General features: G+C 36.2%; 1 protein-coding gene across 5 annotated transcripts in view; it reads right to left on the reverse strand.

The window, feature by feature from the left end:
* adamtsl3 (ADAMTS-like 3) overlaps window positions 1–20,165 on the reverse strand; it is a 119,961-nt gene that overhangs the window by 26,712 nt on the left and 73,084 nt on the right. For all 5 annotated transcript variants that reach the window (XM_028473929.1, XM_028473928.1, XM_028473930.1 and 2 more), the window contains 6 exons: window positions 17,032–17,159; window positions 11,084–11,129; window positions 10,671–10,907; window positions 9,016–9,142; window positions 8,007–8,081; window positions 2,472–2,629 (listed from right to left, as the gene is read on the reverse strand). In XM_028473929.1, coding sequence (XP_028329730.1) covers window positions 2,472–2,629; window positions 8,007–8,081; window positions 9,016–9,142; window positions 10,671–10,907; window positions 11,084–11,129; window positions 17,032–17,159 — 771 coding nt within the window. The remainder of the gene's footprint in view (window positions 1–2,471; window positions 2,630–8,006; window positions 8,082–9,015; window positions 9,143–10,670; window positions 10,908–11,083; window positions 11,130–17,031; window positions 17,160–20,165) is intronic.

Consider the following 20,165-nt stretch of genomic DNA (forward strand, 5'->3'; position numbering starts at 1 on the left):
GGGAATCTTGAACCGATGCCCAGAGACACTTTATACCACTGATGTATATTATTCAGACTCTCCCTGTCATTCGCATTTGTGTGGAACGACTGTCTGGCAGCTTTTATCTGACTTTTCCACTTGTCCAAACTCCAATCACAATAATGTGAACTTGGCTCTCTTCCTTTCTGACAAATTAGACAGTAAGGGATTTATTGCTGCTCAGGTTTCAACCTACGTCATTCCCGCTTTTCCTGTGTGACATTCTGACACGAGTTCATCGGGTTGAGGAAGTTACAGGTGGTCTATAATAATCTGGTCAGTGGCCTCGATGTCCACTCACTTCAACCAGTATAATAATTGCTTATAAAGCAGAGGATTTTCTGCTGCTTTAGTTTAGAAATCATTTAAAGACAGGGGTGTCAAACTAATTTTGGTTCAGGGGCCAAACACAGATACGTTTGATCTGAAGTGGGCCGCAGAGGTTGGGAATCGAACAATTCAACATTAGTGCTTCTTTGCATTTTCATGTATAAATGATATAAAAGTAGGACAGTGACGATATCTCGATACGGCAATATATCGCGATATTTTTATCACACGCTCGATTATCGATATGCTCGCGCTAAGTATCGATTTTTTTCATTTATTTTTACATTTTTCTGAATTCTTTTTTTTTTTTTTTTTTTTTTAAAACCTTTTCTGCTTTTTCACTAAAATGTGCAGGTAGGTCTTCACAGAAATGTTTTCACTGTTTGTTGAAGGAACCACAATATTGTTTACTGGAATATTGCACTATACTGGTGTCACTGGTACGAAATATCCTGTTTTTTGTTTACAGAAATCACTATTAGAGATACTTAGTTGTTTACATTGGTATGTTGACACTTATTTACAGAAATGCTGCACTAAAATAGTGTCACTGTTCATAGGACACGTTTTCAACTTATTGTCTTTCAGAGATACAAAATAAAAATTGTATTTTTTCACTTAATTTTTGTCTTTCCTGTTATGTCATAGATTGTCGTAGATTGATTTCTGACCAATATATCGATAATCGCAGTATCGTCATATCGTCAGATAATCGTTATCGTGAGCTTTGTATTGCGTATCGCGAGAAATCTTGTCAAATAAGTTGAGAATTGAGCAGAGTTTTGGAAAAATTTGGTTTCTTTCAACAATTTTAAAGTAGAAATGACTTCCATTGTTTTATACAAGTATGGGAAAACTTGTAGAATTGTATTAACACTCCACTTGAATAATTGTGAAGTTATACTTCCAAATAAAACTGTTGAAATGTGTTTTTTTTTGTGTATCATTTTGCATGGATGTCAATAATTATGTTTGGAAATGATTCAGTGATTTAAAATTACTTCCATTTCTGCGTAATTTCAATAAATAATTCCCATGAAACGTTTCCATTTTTTTTTAATATTGCCAAAAACTCCCAAGCTTAAGTTCTTGTGGAAATTTTCCAGATATTTTACGCCCCTTTGCAACCCTACTGAGATATCTACAACTAAACTATTTGGTCATTTACACTATTTTCACTCCAATTTTCACTCCTCCGATTTAGATGTTTTAAAGGGTCGGATTTGGCCCCCGGGCCTTGAGTTTGACACAAGACAATGTGTTTTTGTCTCTGTTTTCCAATGACAAAATTAGAGAAAAACACTTCCCTTAATCCCTCGTGTGTGTGCATTTACATGCCAATTGTCAGATTTATACAACTGCAGTAACAAAAGCTATTTCGTTATTTTAGAACTCTTATTTTTCAAAATTTCTTAAATAATGACTGAACTCACACAGTAAAAAAACGCTCACCAAAAACTCTTTATACCCAATTGCAGCCTGTACTAGTTGTGACTACTACTGACACCTACTGACATGAAGTTTTAATTTACTTTGTGTTAAAATTATTGATAACAATCAGTAAACTATAACAAAACAATTGCAGCAGTAATTGGACAGCCCTCTATAAGTCAGACTGTATTTGTATGATATTAGACAATAAATGATGACATGGCGGCACTATCTTGGGATTTCTTGCCTAAAACAACAGTGAAGTTGTATCTACACAGTGTTTCTGTGCAGTGGGTTGTTGAGAGGAGCTGACTGGGATCCAGTCTGGAAACTGAAGGGGACTGGTTTTAACTTTCCCAGAGACAAAAAAAAAAAAAGGAAATGATGATTATGATGATGTTTGCATCTCAACAACGGTCACAGAACAACTTCGCCGGTTCGTCTGAGACCTGCGTCCGTTTACGTCACGGCTGAATGAATGAGTGAACGTTTAATATTTACTTTCCTTTTTTGCTCGGTAAAGATTTTCTTGTGTGAAAAATACGTTTCTTATCTGTTACCTTGGAGCCAACCCTAACACGATATTCACCAGCTCATTTTTAAGACTTCCCTTAGATAAGCTCAACAGACTCCGTGCACAGTAATAAAACAACAACTTTATATATTAAGCTGTTGAAACGTTCTCTTACTTTGACGGTGAAGTCTGCTCCGAGTGGGCCAGTAATCCTTAGCACTTCCTTGTCTGAAAGCTTCTGGTAGTCCAGGGACGTGTTCTCCAGGTGGTACTGCCCCGCTTTATCAAAGACCACCTCACCTTTTAACCCCTGAAGGGTCTTACTCTCCACATCTGAAGAGAGAACAGTGGAAACAACCAGAGGGGTAAAGAGTACTGATATATCCAGACCATACCTGTCAAGTTTTAGATTTGAAAATAAGGGACATTTTCTGGCGCCCACTACGAGTCGTCCCACCCGCCCAACCAAGCTCCAGTATTCCTTATATTTTAAGATAGGTGTACAGGAAATATAAAATAGCCACTTGTCAACCACTTACTAAATACAATGATATGATTCAAATCTGGTAGGTCGACCTTTATTAACATTGAAATGCTGTGAACTTTCCTACTAGGGCTGGGCAATATGGACCAAAACTCATATCTCAATATTTTTTCTCCAAATGGTGATATATGATATAAATCTAGATAATTTTATTAAATAAAGTCAATTCTGGGTTAAATTTGCTGATGCAAAATGCCACACAGGGACATTTATTAACAAACAGCTGCACAATATGTCTATCTATTTCATATATATATATATATGAAATATTATAGTTTTCTATATCGCCAAAATAGAAAACTCCATAAATCTTGAATCCCGATAAATCACCCAGCCCTAATTCCTAAATTATAAAACAACCTAAATAAAAACATTAAATGAGTATATAAAGCACATTACATACAAGTCAACACGTTGCATATTTACTGTTAATTTCACGTTGCTTGTCTTTAACTTAGACATTAACATTTTATTTTATTACATATTTTCTTATAACATGTGGTTCTCTGGTATTCACTAATGACTTATTAGACACATTTATTACAGACTTTACATCCTTTAACACTTTATAAAGCAGTGTATATTTGTGGTGCTTGTGATTGGAGGATTTTTCATGGTGACTTACGTGGTTCCTTCCGCTGTGATCAACGTTAAAATTTCAGTTATTGATCTAACAGAACGTGTAACTGTGTCCCATCCTGCTGCTCTTTAGGAAGATAAACTCTATTTACACCAGTTCTTTGTTTATTTCACCAGAACGTCTTCATTCATCATCTCTGTTCTGAGTTGTTTCGGGGTTTGTTGCCGCTGTCGGCACTAATCTCGCGAGAACTGCCACTCAGTCCATCTCAGGTGTCAGTTCTCGCGAGGCTAGTGACGGCGTTCAGTTTAGTTCGGCGTCTTTTAATCATTATTACATTAAAATACGGGATATTTACAGGAAAATACTAATACGGGAAGATGGCGGGTTTCCCGGCCAAAACGGGATACTTGACAGGTATGATCCAGAGGTGAAAGTAACGGATTACAAGTACTTACGTTACTGTAATGTAAAGTATTTTAAGTATGACTTGTTTGTACTTGAGTGCAATTACAATCAAGTAACAGTACTTTTACTTAAGTAGTATATATCAGTACTCTTCACACCTCTGGATATATATAAGTAGAAGTACTGTTACGTGATTGAAATTGTACTCAAGTACACGTAAGTCATACATAAGTAAATAGTAGCTCAATTAAATAGTACTCAGTAAAAGTTACTAGCTACGTTCACCCCTCATGTTTATTGTTGGTAATAAATCTTGTCCTTGCACACAGTAAACATCTCATGTATAAACTTAAAAAGGGAAAAGACCAAATCTACCATAACTGGAACTTCATTTATTTTCCACGAAGGCATCTGTATAAAATAAAAGGTTTGTCAACATGCATAATTCTTTTTTAAAATAAAATAACACCAATGAATTTAACTCGAAATATTTATTTATTTATTTTTTAAATCAGGCTCTAAGTATAGATACATTCAAAAATGTAAGTATTTTTTGTCATTTTGTCTGTTTTGGAGTCATTTCGTGTATTTCTTTTGTTTTGTGGGTTATTGGGGTAATTATTTGTGTTTTTCTTTCCATTTTGCGTGTTTTTGAAATCATTTTGTGTATTTTTGTTGTTATATTAGGATAAGTTATTGTGTTTTTGTTGCCATTTTGTGTTTTTCATTTTTTTTTTTTTAAGTGTTTTTTTGTTATTTTGTGTGTTTTGGAGGTTAATTATGTGGATTTCTCTGTGTTTTTGAAGCAATTTTGTGTGTTTTTGGAGTCCTTTTGCGTATTAATATTGTTGTGTTGTATCTTTTTGGTGTGTTGTTTTTTTTTTTTTGCATTTTTGTTGTCAATGTGTATTTTTTAATGCAACTGGTTTTTGTTGTTTTGGAGTCATTTTGTGTATTTTTCTGTTCATTTTGTGTGTAATTTTCTATCATTTTTGTGGGTTACTGACAGAGATGTAATGAGTGCCACTATATCCCACTCAAGTAGAAGTACTGTTACTTAATTAGTACAAATACAAGTAAGTCGCACATAAAATACTCAAGTACAAGTAGAAAATAGCACAATTAAATAGTATTCAAAGTAAAAGTTACTACCGTTTGTTTATTTCTGGTAACAAATCTTGCCTTTGCACCCAGTAAACATCTCATGTATTAACTTAAAAAGGGAAAAGACCAAATCTACCATAACTGGAACTTCATTTATTTTCCACAAAGGCATCTAGATTAAATAAAGTTATTTTCTAAATAAATAAACACCAACAAATTCAATTCAAAATCATGCATTCAAAAAATGCAGGCTCTAAGTATCGCTACATTTATGAACATTAAAACTTAGAAAATACCCAGCGTTCAATGCTGTTTTGGTGCCGTGCATTACGTTTAATCTGATTGGTCGGCTATGATGTGATACATTTGATTGCTTCATTTTTTGTAGTTTCACAATGTCCATTGATTATTTTAAATAAAAAAATAATAATTTACTCAGTCACTTCTCTGAAAATACACCCAAGTACAAGTCAAATGACTCATTTAGAAATATACTCAAAAAAGTACAAGTACCCATGAAAGCAACTTAATTACAGTAACGTGAGTAATTGTAATCCATTACTTTCACCTCTGTAAAAATGAATGCAACACACTTATTGGACCCCCAACTCATACTCAAATTGTGGAACATTAACATTAAAAATGAGTACAGGAATATTTTCAGGATTACTATCTCAAATTCCAGTGAGTTATTTCTCGTTTTTTCATCACAGACCCCAAGGCACCAACAATTGGTCAGATTCAGTTACCCCCACACAAAGACTTGAGTCTAGCTATTGTGTTTGGAAGAACACAAAGTACCTCTGGCTCTAACTAGAGACTCATATCAGTACACGAGCAGGCCAGAAGGGAACCGAGCTTTGTCTTCTGTTTGACCTGGCATCACCTCTGACTTATTAAGGTGTGGTGTAATTCTAGTATGGACGAGAAGGTAAAAAAAAAAAAAAAAAAAATAATCCGCTGGAAACAGACGTAATCAGCAGCGGTCATCACCCGCTGACAGGTGGTTACAATTTAGACGCTGTCTGGCTGACGGAGCGGATGGAAGTATTCTATTTAAATCTGTTCATAAGGGATCTATCAGCACGCTAACAATGGAGCAATGGATGAGTGAAACGAGAAGTTTAGAAATCAGCATTAAGGCTAGAAATGTGTATCCACACGCAGGATGATTTGCATTGTAAAATGTTTGACACGGGGTTACCGCAAGGCATCTGGAATAAGGGCTAATCTGGTGTTTTTCAACCTTGGGGTCACATGGAATTCAAATGGAGGTTGACTGAAATGTCAAGTAATTGATTTAAAAAAATGACTGATTAAAATAATATTTTTGTAATTTTTGTAGACTATTATTCTTTTACAAATTAAAACACCATCACACAATCTCAAACAACTGTATTCTATACTTTCACTTCCTCAAATTTATATCTCGTATAAAAAATACAGTAGAACAATTTGATAAAGTTAAATAATAGTAAAGATAAAAATCATATTTTTCGTAATTTTTTAGATTATTTTTCAAATTAAAAAACACAAACTCGAACAATTGTATTCTATACTTTCACTTCCTCAAATTTAAATTTAGTATAAAATAAAAATAAAATAATATTTTTGTTTTTTTAGATTATTCGTTTTCAAATTAAAACACCATCATACAATCTCAAACAACTGTATTCTATACTTTTACTTCCTCAAATTTAAATCTAGTATAAAAAATAAAATAGAACAATTTGATATAGCTAAGTAATAATAGAAATAAAAGTCATATTTTTCCTAATTTTTTAGATTATTTTTCAAATTAAAAAACACAATCTCAAACAACTGTATTCTGTACTTTCACTTCCTCAAATACAAATCTGGTGTAAAAAAACAGTAGAAAAATGTAATAATTAAATAGATAATTAAATAAAACAAAAAATTATATTTTTGTAATTTTTTTTAGATTATTATTCTACACACAATCTCAAACAACTGTACTCTATACTTTCACTCCCTCAAATATAAATCTAGTTAAAACCAAATACAGTAGAAAAAAATTCATAATTAAATAGATTCTTAAATACAAATATAGAAATTAAAAAAATATTTTTGTAAATTTTTTTAGATTATTATTCTTTTTCAAATTAAAAGCACAATCTCAAACAACTGTATTCTATACATTCATTTCCTCAAATATAAATCTAGCGTAAATAAATACAGTAGAAAAATGTAATTAAATAAAACAAAAAATTATATTTTTGTAGTTTTTTTAGATTAGAATTCTTTTTTAAGTTAAAACACACAATCTTAAACAACTGTAGTCTATAATTTCACTTCCTCAAATAAAAATCTAGTGTAAAAAAATATAGTAGAAATGTTTTTTACAATTAAATATATAATTAAATAAAAATAAAAATAATATTTTTGTTATTTTTTTTTAAGATTATTATTATTTTTCAAATTAAAACACAATCTCAAACAACTGTATTCTAGACTTTCACTTCCTTAAATGTAAATCTAGTTAAAACCAAATACAGTAGAAAAATCACTATGGTGATCCTACTATATCACAAACATGATCAAAATGTAATTTAAAAAAAAAAAGTCTCTGTCAACAGAATTTTTAGATATTAAAATGGGTTCACGACCCAAAAAAGGTTGGGAACCACTGGATTAATCGAACAAATTGAGATTTGAAATAATTTTTTTTTGGCTCCCATTTCCTACAGAAGTAATTGCATTGCTATATTTATACATTCTACTCAACTGTGGGGGACTTCCCTCCAAATAGTAATATTTCCGTCATCAGATCAGAACTAAACTATAAATAGACTCTGTTTATAGATCCAAGCAGATAATCTTTACCCGAATCTGGAAAGTTAAGGAGAATTTCCTCTCCATCGTCGCTTTTACTTGCTTTCAGCTATTTTCTTTTGGGAGCTATATGTATAAAATGTATTTATTTGCGTAAAAAACAGGTCATAGGACTAAATGTGAGTGTCTCTTGATTTGTTTATTTGTGCGTTGGCCCTGTAAAAAAAAGAAAAAGGTCACTGTTTGGCATGGAAGGGGACCCTGGACCTACCAGGACTTACACAAGTGATCCGGGCCTTTCAGAACCAGACGCACGTGGCGACTCTTATATGGGATGGTGACCACGGTGTCTTCAGCTTGACGGGATCAGACAAGAACAACTTGATCAGATTTCAGTGAAAATATGAAACAAAAATGTGACAAGTTCAAGAAAAGTCAGCAAGAACAGGCAAGTTAACGAAATGACATTAAGGTTTTAGTCGACTAAATCTGTTGCAGATATAGTCCACTATAATCTAAAGTGTAAGATTTTATGCATTTTTAAATATTCAATTACCATTGATCAGCCTGATATGGCATGTGTTAAACTCAAGGCCCGGGGGCCAAATCTGGCCCTTTAGAGCATCCAATTTGGCCCACAGGACAAAGTAAAAATGACAGAAAACATGAATTATTGTGTAAATTACCACATAATTCAAGTGTCCAGATATCTCGTGTTCACTAACTCCACAATATTTTTAGGAGGTTGCATTTTTCCTTTGTTTATATCACATGAATGCAGTCATTTTTTTAATTGCAAATTGTGGAAAGAACTCTAAATTTCTCACAAACAATTCCACAATTTCCAAAATTGGTGACAAAATCAAGAATTTTTGAAATGAACTGAACAGATATTGAAAACTAGGGCACAATAATGTTAAAGTTGTTCTTTTTTTTCCCCCCACCTAAAATCTACGGCCCACTTAAGGTCAAACTGGTCCATATTTCACCCCTGAACTAAAATGAGTTTGACACCCCTGTGATATGGGATGTATTAAGGTTTGTAAATGCACACAGACCCATTTGTTATGATCAATATGTAACACAACACGATCACATTCTGAGTTCTGATTGGATTTCGTCCCATGTGAGGAAATTATAGTTTTGTTTTCAATGAATTAATGAAAATATCACTATATTTTAATATAATTCCAATGTATTAATTGTAATCAGTCATTTGTAGATGAAAACTATGATGACATTTTTAGTCAGCAGAATTAACACTGAAAACAACAAGCAAAGATCCTGTACTTTTTCCCGAGGCATGCTGGGTTTTGTAGTGCCCTCGAACAAGTCTGCATGAAGAGCCGTCTCCATTGCAGACACCACAGCTGTCTTCCTTTGCTGTGCTGCCAAGCTCATGGTCACAACCAACAATCTGTAGGGAAAAAAAAAAAAAACATCCATATTAAATTTCTCCGTCATGTCAATACCCAAAGTATCACAGCCCCCTTGTCTCATTAATATTTCATACTTTCATTTACCAAGCTATAATATATTCCTTTAAAAAGTAATTAGGGTTTCCAAAAAAAACCCACTGCTTTATCTTCAAAAGTATCTGCAATCATTCAAAGTCAAATAGTCGCGTCTTTTATTCATTTATTTTGAAAGACAAAACCGTACCACAGTGTGATTCTAAGCTTTGTGCATTAAAAATCTCCATGTGTCCCGGCACACACGACGCCTTGGTATGTAACTCTATTCAACCATAGAAAAAAAAAAAAACTAAACAAAGCAACGTTGACTTTTTCCTTGGTATGTCAATCAAAACGGAGCAATTATTCTCATTAATTATTCATTTTGTGAAGCAACTGGTAGGATTCGAGCCTATGCGATGTCATTGTAAAAACACAGTAACACAATAAGGCCAATAAGGTTTCAAAGTTCTTTGGGTTTGTATGCTTATGAGTTGACCTTAGCATTCTGAGATATTTAGGATTGTAGTTGCTGTTAAGAAGGCTAACAGCTCCACTAAACTATGAAAAAATGAATTATAAAGCCACACTTTCTCTTTTATTCTTTCAAGCTAGTACAAAATATCATGCACCTTTGAGTTTTAGCTAAGCTAGTTTAGCTAGCTAGTCATTTCAAAGTAGTCTCAACTCATCATGTTCTTTCTTCAAAAAAACATCTGGTTTAGAATGAATTAATTATGCACTTCTGTAGCATAAAAGGAAACTATATATTGAAATGATTTAATCCTCCTATTATCCTTGGGGTCAATTTGACCCCATTCAATGTTCATTATTCGTGTGCTTCATATTTCATGAGACTTTTCCTAATTTGATGGGTACAACTGATTAAGCATGACATCATCGTGATGATTTTTTTTTCAATGTACTGAACGCATATTGCACACATTGGTGTCAATTTGACCCCAAGCTGTTTTAGCTGTGTAAAACCCATGTGCGACCTTATATCCCCACACCTGCAAGTGCAGAGTTGATACTTTTGGTTTAATACATGACATGGAACAGCTCTTTCACAGTAAAAATGATGTAGAGGAGGATGTGTCTGAGACAGAGGACTTTATAGTGAATAACTCCAAATATGTTACATAAAAATAAGTAAATAAATAAGTTCATGAGAGGAAAGGGGGGTTCCCAACATCAATCAATATGGTTCATTGTGGGAAAGTCATGAATATGCCCCACAAATTAGAAAAGATTTAGATGAAAACTATTCAAGATAAATTAATTCTAATTTAAAATTTTGGCCTGATGGTGGCACTAGAGAACAGGTCAAGGTTTCATTATCAAGGGGTTATTTATGTATTCAACAAGTAAACAAAGTGCCTGACACAAAAACTTGGTCAACAATTTTCGGAATTGACTCCAAAAGTAAAATGTGTAAGGAATATTTGAGAATAATAGGAGGGTTAAATGACACACAGCCTATGCTCTCACCTGGCACGCGCCACTGATACACATGTCCAAGGACTCGGTGTAACAGCGCGTTCCATCCAGCACTTTGGGAGCCAGTTCAACCACAAGGCCTGAGCTTCTGGCTTTACATTTCAGAGTGCACGGGTTTTCTGGATCATTGTAGACAGGCAGCCACTCGTGATAGTGACCCTGATATCGCACATCTGCATGAGCCGAACACTGCTGGGCACGGAAGTCGCCAACATCTGGAGGGCAGTCCTGAGTGATTGCACAGAAACAAAGAATCATCACACAACTCCACACATGTGTTTGTGATACATGCAGCAATCACGTGTGATGATTCCAGCAATGTGCATTTTTCCTTAATCTTGTAATAAAAACAAGCTAAAAGCTCCACTGACTTTCATTACAGAGAGATGAGCCCGCCGACTTACCACGTTGCTGCATGTGCGATATTTGATATTCTGTCCTTCACAGATCCTGCACAAGAAAAGCAAGATATGGTTACAGTGAGTCCCTTATGGGCAAGGGATAAAACTACTCAAAGTAGGTACCCATCGTGTTTGCCCCAGTGACGAGTGGTATGTTATGCATTGACTCCGATAATGTGGGAACTGTAAAACATTAGTTTGACATGTGTTTGCAAGCGCCAACAGTTTAATTCACACAATGTAAAATGAGTCAGCCTAATATGGTATCTGTTAAAGGATGTACCGCACCTTATTTCCAGCTCTTATGCTCCTTTGCCTAAATTATGAGCATGACTTTAAGTGTATTGTGTTACCAAAGTGGTACAATCCAATGTTAGCATATTTTTTAAAGAATTTTAATGGAATTTCACCATCTATACCATATTTGATTCCTATAGTTGGTACAAAAAGAGGTCTGAAATCCTCCACAGAAACAAAGAAGGTCAAGTTATCCTAAAGTGTACCGGTTTTGCCAAACTTTGTGGTTTCTTGCCATTTAAACTCCAGCTTTAAAGTCATTTTAAGCAAGTAAACACCCATCATATGTTTTGAGCTGCATATTATTATTGAACCAAAACAAGTTCAGGGTGATTAACATTTTGGGGGAATTATTTTAGCTGTGAGAAAATCTGGTTGACAATTTATTACGTCATCTGGGAAAAATGATGCAGTGGATGTGTTTTTAGTATATTACCAAACCATAAAACATGTGGTTGGAGCACCACAAGTGGAGCCCCAAAGATGATGAATAAAGGACACCACTTAAAGGGCCCATGTTATGCTAAATGGACTTTTCTGTGCTTTAAACATCATAATGTGCTATATGGGCTTCATACACATGACCAAAGTGGTTTTTTTCATTGATTCCCTCTATCGTTAGTGAGAGGGTGATTTGCTCCTTTCTTACTACAGGGTGAGCCCAAACACCTCGCTCCAATTTGATGACGCGTTCCCACTTTGATGACGAATTTGACGCGACACTGAGCTGGAGAAGCCGCACCTCCAGAAAGTTCTCTGCCATGATTGACATGTAAACAAACACACCCACGAAGGTGAGCATTTCAGCGTCATTCTCGCAGTGCTATGTATGTATTTTCTACAGTCTATGTAGGTACCGGTGAACGCCCCGCCCCCACGCTCTGTCTCATGTTTATAAAGCAGCATGAGCTCGGCTACGGAATGGGTGGGAGGAGGGCGGGGCGTCCTCGGGCCCCTACGTCACCGTGCGGGGAGGAGGAAGTCAGTGTCCCGTCTATGGACACGCCCACTCATGAATATGCATAAGTGCGACGCAAATCAGCCTGTTTGTGTAGAGTTGCTCAGAAAGTGACTTTTCAGAGGCTAAAACAGGCAAGTTTGGGAAAATAAACCTGTTTTTGGGGTTCTTGGGACAAATGGGGATGAAAAAAAGCATGATATGGGACCTTTAATTATATATTAAATGGATCTTTGAGGATATATTTTCTTTATAACAAGAGGTTATTGTAGCAACGTCAAAGCTAGCATGACGGAATAGCAATGCTAACTTTCCAATGCTAAGCTAAACAATCGCGTATACAATTCAAGTGTGTATCTTCTTTCTGAAATGAGTTCATTAACTTCATTACCGTATTTTTCGGACTATAAGGCGCACTTAAAATCCTTTAATTTTCTCAAAAATCGACAGTGCGCCTTATAATCAGGTGCGCCTTATGTATGAAATTAACTACTGTGCTTCAACATACTGAACTGAAAAAGTAAGTGTATTGTTCTGTATTTTATGTGTTAAACCTGATCAATGTTGAGAGTTAGTGTTAATGAGTTGAATAAAGTTTGACTTATCTGACTATTTTATTTCACTTAATGCGTCTTAATAATAATAATATTAATAATAACAAACCGGTGCGCCTTATGTATTAAAATAGACCCAGTCAGGTCCATTCATTGATAGTGCGCCTAATAATCCGGTGCGCCTTATAGTCCGAAAAATACGGTAAGGTAAGGATGGCGAGGTCAGGGGTAAAATCTAGGAAAAAAGGAGCAGTGAAAGAGTGAGTTTTTTTTTTTTTACACCAGTCTATAAATACATTCTTGCTTCATAAACCCAGAGCAGTGCTAACGCAGTACTAAAGCAGATGCAGTAAAGCTTCCAGTCTGTGTCTGCTAAACAGATTGGAGCAGTTTGGACTATGACAGTCTGCAGTTTCTCTGACGAAATTATGAAACTAAACACTCATTGAAAATAAGAATTCCTTTGTGCTTTGATGCCAGGTGATGATAAACCATCGATGGTGACTGTGATAGGGCAATTACCCGAGAACCGAGTGGAAAAAACAAGAAGAATTCCAGTGTCACCGGCCCTTAGCTAACCTGGAATCCTGATTAGAGGCAACATCCCTGAGTTTGGACTCATGGATAAACGTGGGCTTAGGAAGTTTTACAAGAATATTCCAAAGTGGAGGGAGTGGATGTGAAGCATGCGGCATGGCAAGCACATTAGAGCCTGGGGTGGATCCATTCCAGACAGTCCATTTGGCCAAGCCAAACAGCAGGTCATGAGGCCAAACAAGATACGTTAAAAGGGTAGGAGTTGAGAAACAGGTAGCAAAGATCAGAATCAGTGTGGAGACTCAAAGTGGCATCAGCAGTAAATAAACTATCACAGAAAAACCTGAATAAATATCCATTTTTAATTTTCTCCACTGAAGAAACTCAAAAGACTCAAAAGAAGAGGTTATAGGTTCAAAACTGATCCAAAGGGAGGATTTATCATCATACTGTCACCACATATGTTAAGCACATAACTCACAACCAAACAAATACATACACATGCTGAATAGGTAAATTATTAAACAAAAGGGGGGAAGAGGTAGAATTGTATTGCATTGGATATGGAGTTGTGGGAAGAGCTATTTAACACTGGTAATCAAAGGCAGGCAAGTCGAGCAGATTTTTACAGCACTTAAGTTATTATTTCCGACAAATAGATATAAATATACTCTTTGCATCTTAATATTTGTAGCACATTATGTTTTGATAGCATTGGTACTGGCACTACAAATGTGGAAAACTCGCTATTAGCTTTTTAGGTCTTATTTCCTTGGGAAAATATCACAGTTGTAATAGGATTTACACAGTTAAGTGTAATTGTTTTGGTCATTTCTGGCACAACACGTGTTTAGTTGGATCATTAAAATTGTAGCAGTGGGTGGTTTTTTTAAGCTACGGGAGCCACACAGATGGTGGAATGATATTCTTGGTGCCATGCCCAAGTTAATTAAACATTTCACTACTTTGGAGAACTTTTCCCTTTAACCACTGTGGTCTTTTATAAACTTTAAACACAGCTTGGGTCTGCCATTCAAAGAGCAGGCACTCATTTACTGTCACTGCCTCAACATTCATGTGCCTAAATCGACCCTTTGTCCGTTAACCAATCTTTGTTTCCTGATACATTCAGGTGTAAAAGTGAATGCATCCACTTATTTATGATCAACATGAGTTGTAAATATAAAAGCTTGGTTTAGAGCAGTGTTTCTCAAAAGGGGGTACGTGATGGCATTACTTGAGAGAGAGAGAGAGAGAGAGAGAGAGAGAGAGAGAGAGAGAGAGAGGAAAATTAACAAATAAAGTGACCGGAAGAGATAAAAGTTATATGAATAATAAATCTATTCAGGCACCACTAAATCAGTGTTTTTCAACCATGGGGACAAATTTCATAAAAATTTTAATATATTTTTTTAATTCTTTTGTTATTTTTTGTTTTTTATTAAAACAACAAACAATCTTGTATTTCTATACTTTCACTTTGTGAAATATAAATGTAGTTGAACTTAATGGAATTAGAGGTGACTATTGGGGGGACTTAGATTGAGAAATAAGAGAAAGGGGTACTTGAACCTAAAACGTTTGAGAACCACTGGGTTAGTGGTTGTCGTGTGTAGACTTTCTCTTGCAATAACACCTAATCCATACGTCCACACTTGCTTCAAAGCAGCAAAGCTCCTGGTAATAATGGAGTTTGCGATCAAGTGTAATGTATTGTGTCCATGTGACTAATGAGCAGCTGGCAAACCAGTATGGGGTATGGTTTGCTTGGTCTTGCGTGCAGTAGCAGTAAAATACTTAGCATTAGGGGGTACGTTTTTCATGGTATTGGTTCTCAGGGTGTTTCAGACTCACAAAGACTGGAAAGTAGCCTTGTGTTATGCTTTTATTGACAGTGTTTGATCTGCCACTTGGGACAAGGCTAGTCCCACCTCAATCCCATCCGTCATTTGGGTGAAGTAGGACTATTTCCCCTTAAATGAGCAAACATTGCCTGAATGCGACACAGAGCTCTAATCAAACCGCTCCTGGCCAGTAGCATTCTGGAGTTTCCCAACATAAATAATCTGGCCAGCTAAATCAAAGTGGCTGCTCTTAATGTCATGAAATGAACTCATCAAAAAGTCATTGACCTCAATGTTTACAGTGCAGCGCAGGGGGCGTCAGGCACTTTGAGTGTGTGGTTTTGACAGCTTTTGCGTCCCAGCCTTGGTCGCTACTGCCAGCACTGATGAATTCATGAATATAGAGTCATAGGAGCCATATGTGGTAAACGTATATCTTCACGGTGACCTTAAAGTGTGATTTGTATTGTTTTGTCAGTTTGTCTACAGACAGCCACGTCGCTTCCTAGGCTTACTGTCTGCTGTTTATGCTCTGAAGCCCTCGGCAGAAAAACAAAGATGACTTCAGCCTTGAAGCTCAATAGCTACCTTTAATAAGTGAGCAATACATTCTGGGAATCGTAAAAATGAAAGAACTCAGTGAAGTCACCCAGAAGCTATTTCTCAGCCAATAAGTGACAACATATTCTTTTACTTTGCCTGTCTTTCGTTTCTCTTGTTCTTCAAATCCTTTTTTGTAATTGGCCACTTTGCCAACTTCCCATAGCCCCATGGCTTTAATCTTGAGGACTCATAGGTTAGTTCGAAGACTCACCCATCAAGGGATTTTGCAGTCAGATGAAAGGACAGAGGGTCCTAAGAGCAAGTTCTGTTCTTTCTGAGGTAAAAGCTGAGATGATGAGATGGAGGTCTCGAATCTGATACCATCAAACTTCAATCATAATAAATGTATATCAACATTGACATTGGCACTTTTGCCAGATTACTCCACTCTGACTCTTGAAGCAACATGTCAAAGCCAATTACCCAACCTCAGATTCAAACACTGATCATTTCAAGGTTTTGGCTCATATGGCTGTTTACTTGACCGTTTCATAACCAACCCTCTCAGGGATATTTACTTCTACATGTTCTCTAAACGCCCAGAGCGATATTTAACAATATTTTTCCATATAATTGCCGATGCTTTGTCACTTTTAAGGAACGGATGTAGAATTATATGTAAATAACTTTATCCTCAGTCAGGTTTTCTTCTTTGAAAGTAACTCGGATCATGTTGAAGCACAATTTGTCCAAAAAGATGTTTCCATTTATCCGAACGTCCGTGAAAATCTTAGGATTTCCTTCCAACACATCCTCTGCATGTAATCATGTAATCATCTTTTGATGACTGGGGCTGATTGAGGAGCAAATTCTTAGCCTGATAAAAGTGGTTACTATAATGATGCAGAATTCCTGTGCAGATGCATGGAGTGTACTGTAAGGGTGAATGCATGAAGGAATTACAATATAAAAAGAAAACAAAGAGTACAATTGTCAAATGTTTGAATTTATACTTTAAGAGCAAACCGACAAATCCTGTCTCTGAAGAGCAAAAGCTTCATGATTTCACGTTATGTGGTTTTGTTTCTTTACCATCGGGACAGATCAACCCATTTAAATTTGGCAAAATAATTATTTACATTTTTTTTTAAAATAGGAGATGATTTTACACAAACAAAACATGCCCACCCAGATTATTAACAGATAATGAAGACTTACTTCGAACTGAGGCAACGTCTCAGAGAGTAGGAGGCTCCTCCACCACAGGTACGAGAGCATTCACTCCATGAACCCCAGGCGTCCCACAAAGTGTCTCTGTCATCCTCTGACCGCGCTGTCCGTGAGCTCTGGAAATTAGAGGAGATTAAACGCATCATGGTTTGATCATATTAAAATTAATAGTTATGCACCGGCTGAAAAACAAAAATGCACTTTTGGGCCATTTTTGGCCGAAAGAAGCCGACCGAAACAGAATGTTGTGATGATGTTGTCAGCACGTGCGGGTCAACTTGCCCATGGACTCACGGAGCGGCTATATTTTAATACATCTGAGCACTAAAGCGCCTTCTGAGCAGAGTTGACGGAACACATATGTGTGATTTATGTTTCTGAGTCACGTCGACACTGTAGTTACGCGTAGCCCTCAGTCAAGACGGATTTTGTTACGTTAGCATGGCTGCGCATCGGTTTCAGTGTGGTCAGTGCACGTTTATCAGAGACCCTATGGACTTTATCATGACTATACTTGGTCCGTGTTATAAAGATCGTTACTTGGATGGGACTATAATCAAATTCATGCAATGGGACTAATCATTTGCATAATAATTTATTTCGGAGTTTCGGTTTTCGGCCAAGAATTAAAATTTTGGTGCATCCCTACAAATGAATCACCTTAGCTACATCGCGTTATTACGAGATGTAAAATGCACCAGTGGGGATAGTTCCTCTTGTTTTAGAAAATCAAGAGACAACTTTGGTTTTAAAGTTTTATATTTTCTAAAACTAGAAAGCAAAAAAAGGTAAAGAACTTTTGCCAATGCCGATAGTCAAGAAATTTTGACTTTTGGCATTCTTGTGTGTTGAGCTGTCCCAAACATCCATTAGGTTAGCAAATGACTGACTCTTTCAAGTTCAAGTAATGTCCCATTTTGTACAAATTGAATTGCTGCAAATGCAAAAACCCAAAGCCTAATTTATCCATCCATCATGCTTATCCTGCTGAATGATGCTAAAGTATAATTTACCATACTCCTCTGGAGAACCGTCTGACAAGTTGCTTGTGGTTGTTCTTCTTCTACTAATACAAAGATGTTCTATGAAGGTCAACACATTAACATGAACTGAAACCACCTGAAATTCATGTCTATTTTTCAAGCCAGCATTTTGAGGTCGATCATTTGTGTAGTCTTCTGTTCAACTAATCCACATCTTGGGCTTAGTAAGAAGCCAGTTTCTTCCTAAAGCACTTTTCAGGGCAGAATGAGCAAAGTCAGACATCTACACGGAGAAATTTGTAAGACTTTACTCAAAACCTGTCTGACACACAGGAAAGAGTCGAACAAAAAACTGCTTCTTTGAGTGAGAAAGGGTAAAAAAAAAAAACTTGGAAGAGAATATGACTAATATAGACCTGGAACTTACAGTGGGACAAATCAGCCATCTTCTGTTGCAGCTGGAATGTAGCTCAGTATATGCGAGGTGTAAACAGATTATATAAAACAATCAAAAGACGTTTTATGACCCAATGGTGGATATTAAAAAAAAAAAAAAAAGTGTATTTTCCACAACAGGAAACTTGACACAGTGTTTATAGGACTGCAAGCTAGGAAGGCTCTAAATAGGAGATCTACGCACAAGGAGACATTTGCCTCACAAACTCAACAAAGACCTAGAATTGAATTCCAAATGTAAATGAATAATGTACGACTGTCAAAATATTTAAGAAAAACAAAACCAGGTAGCAAGAACTAATTAAAAAAAAAAAATCCAGTACATTGTGTTACACACTTTGTTGTCACCACTGAGCTGACAGAAAGATAAAGAGTCATACAAGTTCAAAGGAAAAACTCTCAAGACAAATGTATTTTGACCTCCTTAGCTTCTGATCCAAACTGAACGATGGCTTAGTCTAAAAATAAACAGATTGTGTAGTTTCAGGACAAACAAGGTAATAAAGCAGTTTTTTCATTGTAAAAGGGCTATGCTAAATACCACAATGGGTGGAGCTTTTAAAGGTATGTCCTTAATCCTATTTAGAAACACTTTTTGTTATAACAGGTGAAATGGTCCTATCCTGAGAGTAGTCAATACATTGTGCACTCAGAAAAAAGAACAAAAACAGTCAAAACTCTGTCTCAGCTGGAATTCTGTAAAAACTTTGACCAATCCCTGCCATTCAGTCAGAATGCAAAGAACCAATCAGATGTCTTGTCCTGCCCACGAGCCCCTTTGTCATGTGCCAACCCAAAAATGTGCGGGAACAGCTGAGTTGGCTCTCGCCTCCCCTTGCGTTGAAGATTGTGTAGGCGTGGCTTTAGGCGGGAGCATACGGGAGAGGGTGGAGCTTCCAAGAGCTCATGCTGGCGCTAATCTTGCTAGCTTTCCAACATTGGTGTCTGCAATTTTAAGTTATTGAAAATGCTGGTGATAAAAGAGACTGTCCAATTCATTAAAAGCTAAACTGTAAATACGTTGACCAACAAAAATATAAAATAAACATAAACTGACGTACAGGACTTAAGCAGGACTGGAGAGGGAGCAACACACAATGATCAGACAAACACTCTGTGTTCAATCACAAGTAACGAAGGAGGACAATTAGGAGATGAGGCACACCTGAGTGACACCGAGGATGGAGCCCAATCGCTGAAAGCACAAACATCCTGATAAGATGTGATATGAAGACACAGAAAGGAATCCATGACTAACAGAACTTCTTACCAACTGAAAGACTAACAAAACAAGGCCAACCATCACCCAACAAGACAACTAAAAATTAGCTCAGTGCACCACTTTCCCCGCGACACAAACACATTGAAAACACAGACCAACCCAAACTGTGACAAGCGCTTGAAGAAAAAGAGAGGCCAACAACGAAACCAAAACGCACAACCACTGGAGCCGAAAACCAAACACATTTGCATTCGTGCTACTTTCTGTAGTACCAGCAAAGTCATTTACTGTTTACATCACAGTAAATAAATACGCTTGCAGTCTTCATTCGCCTTTGAAATGCAGTCGGTACATTTTGCACTCGCCTTTGAAATGCAATCTGTACATTTTACACTCAATTACATATAAAAAAAAATTGTTTAACCAAGAGGGTTGGTGTTGCAACTCGGTTGGCGTTGAAA

The sequence above is a fragment of the Gouania willdenowi genome, chromosome 18 (genome assembly GCF_900634775.1).
Source record: "Gouania willdenowi chromosome 18, fGouWil2.1, whole genome shotgun sequence".
Taxonomy (NCBI): Eukaryota; Metazoa; Chordata; class Actinopteri; order Blenniiformes; family Gobiesocidae; genus Gouania; species Gouania willdenowi.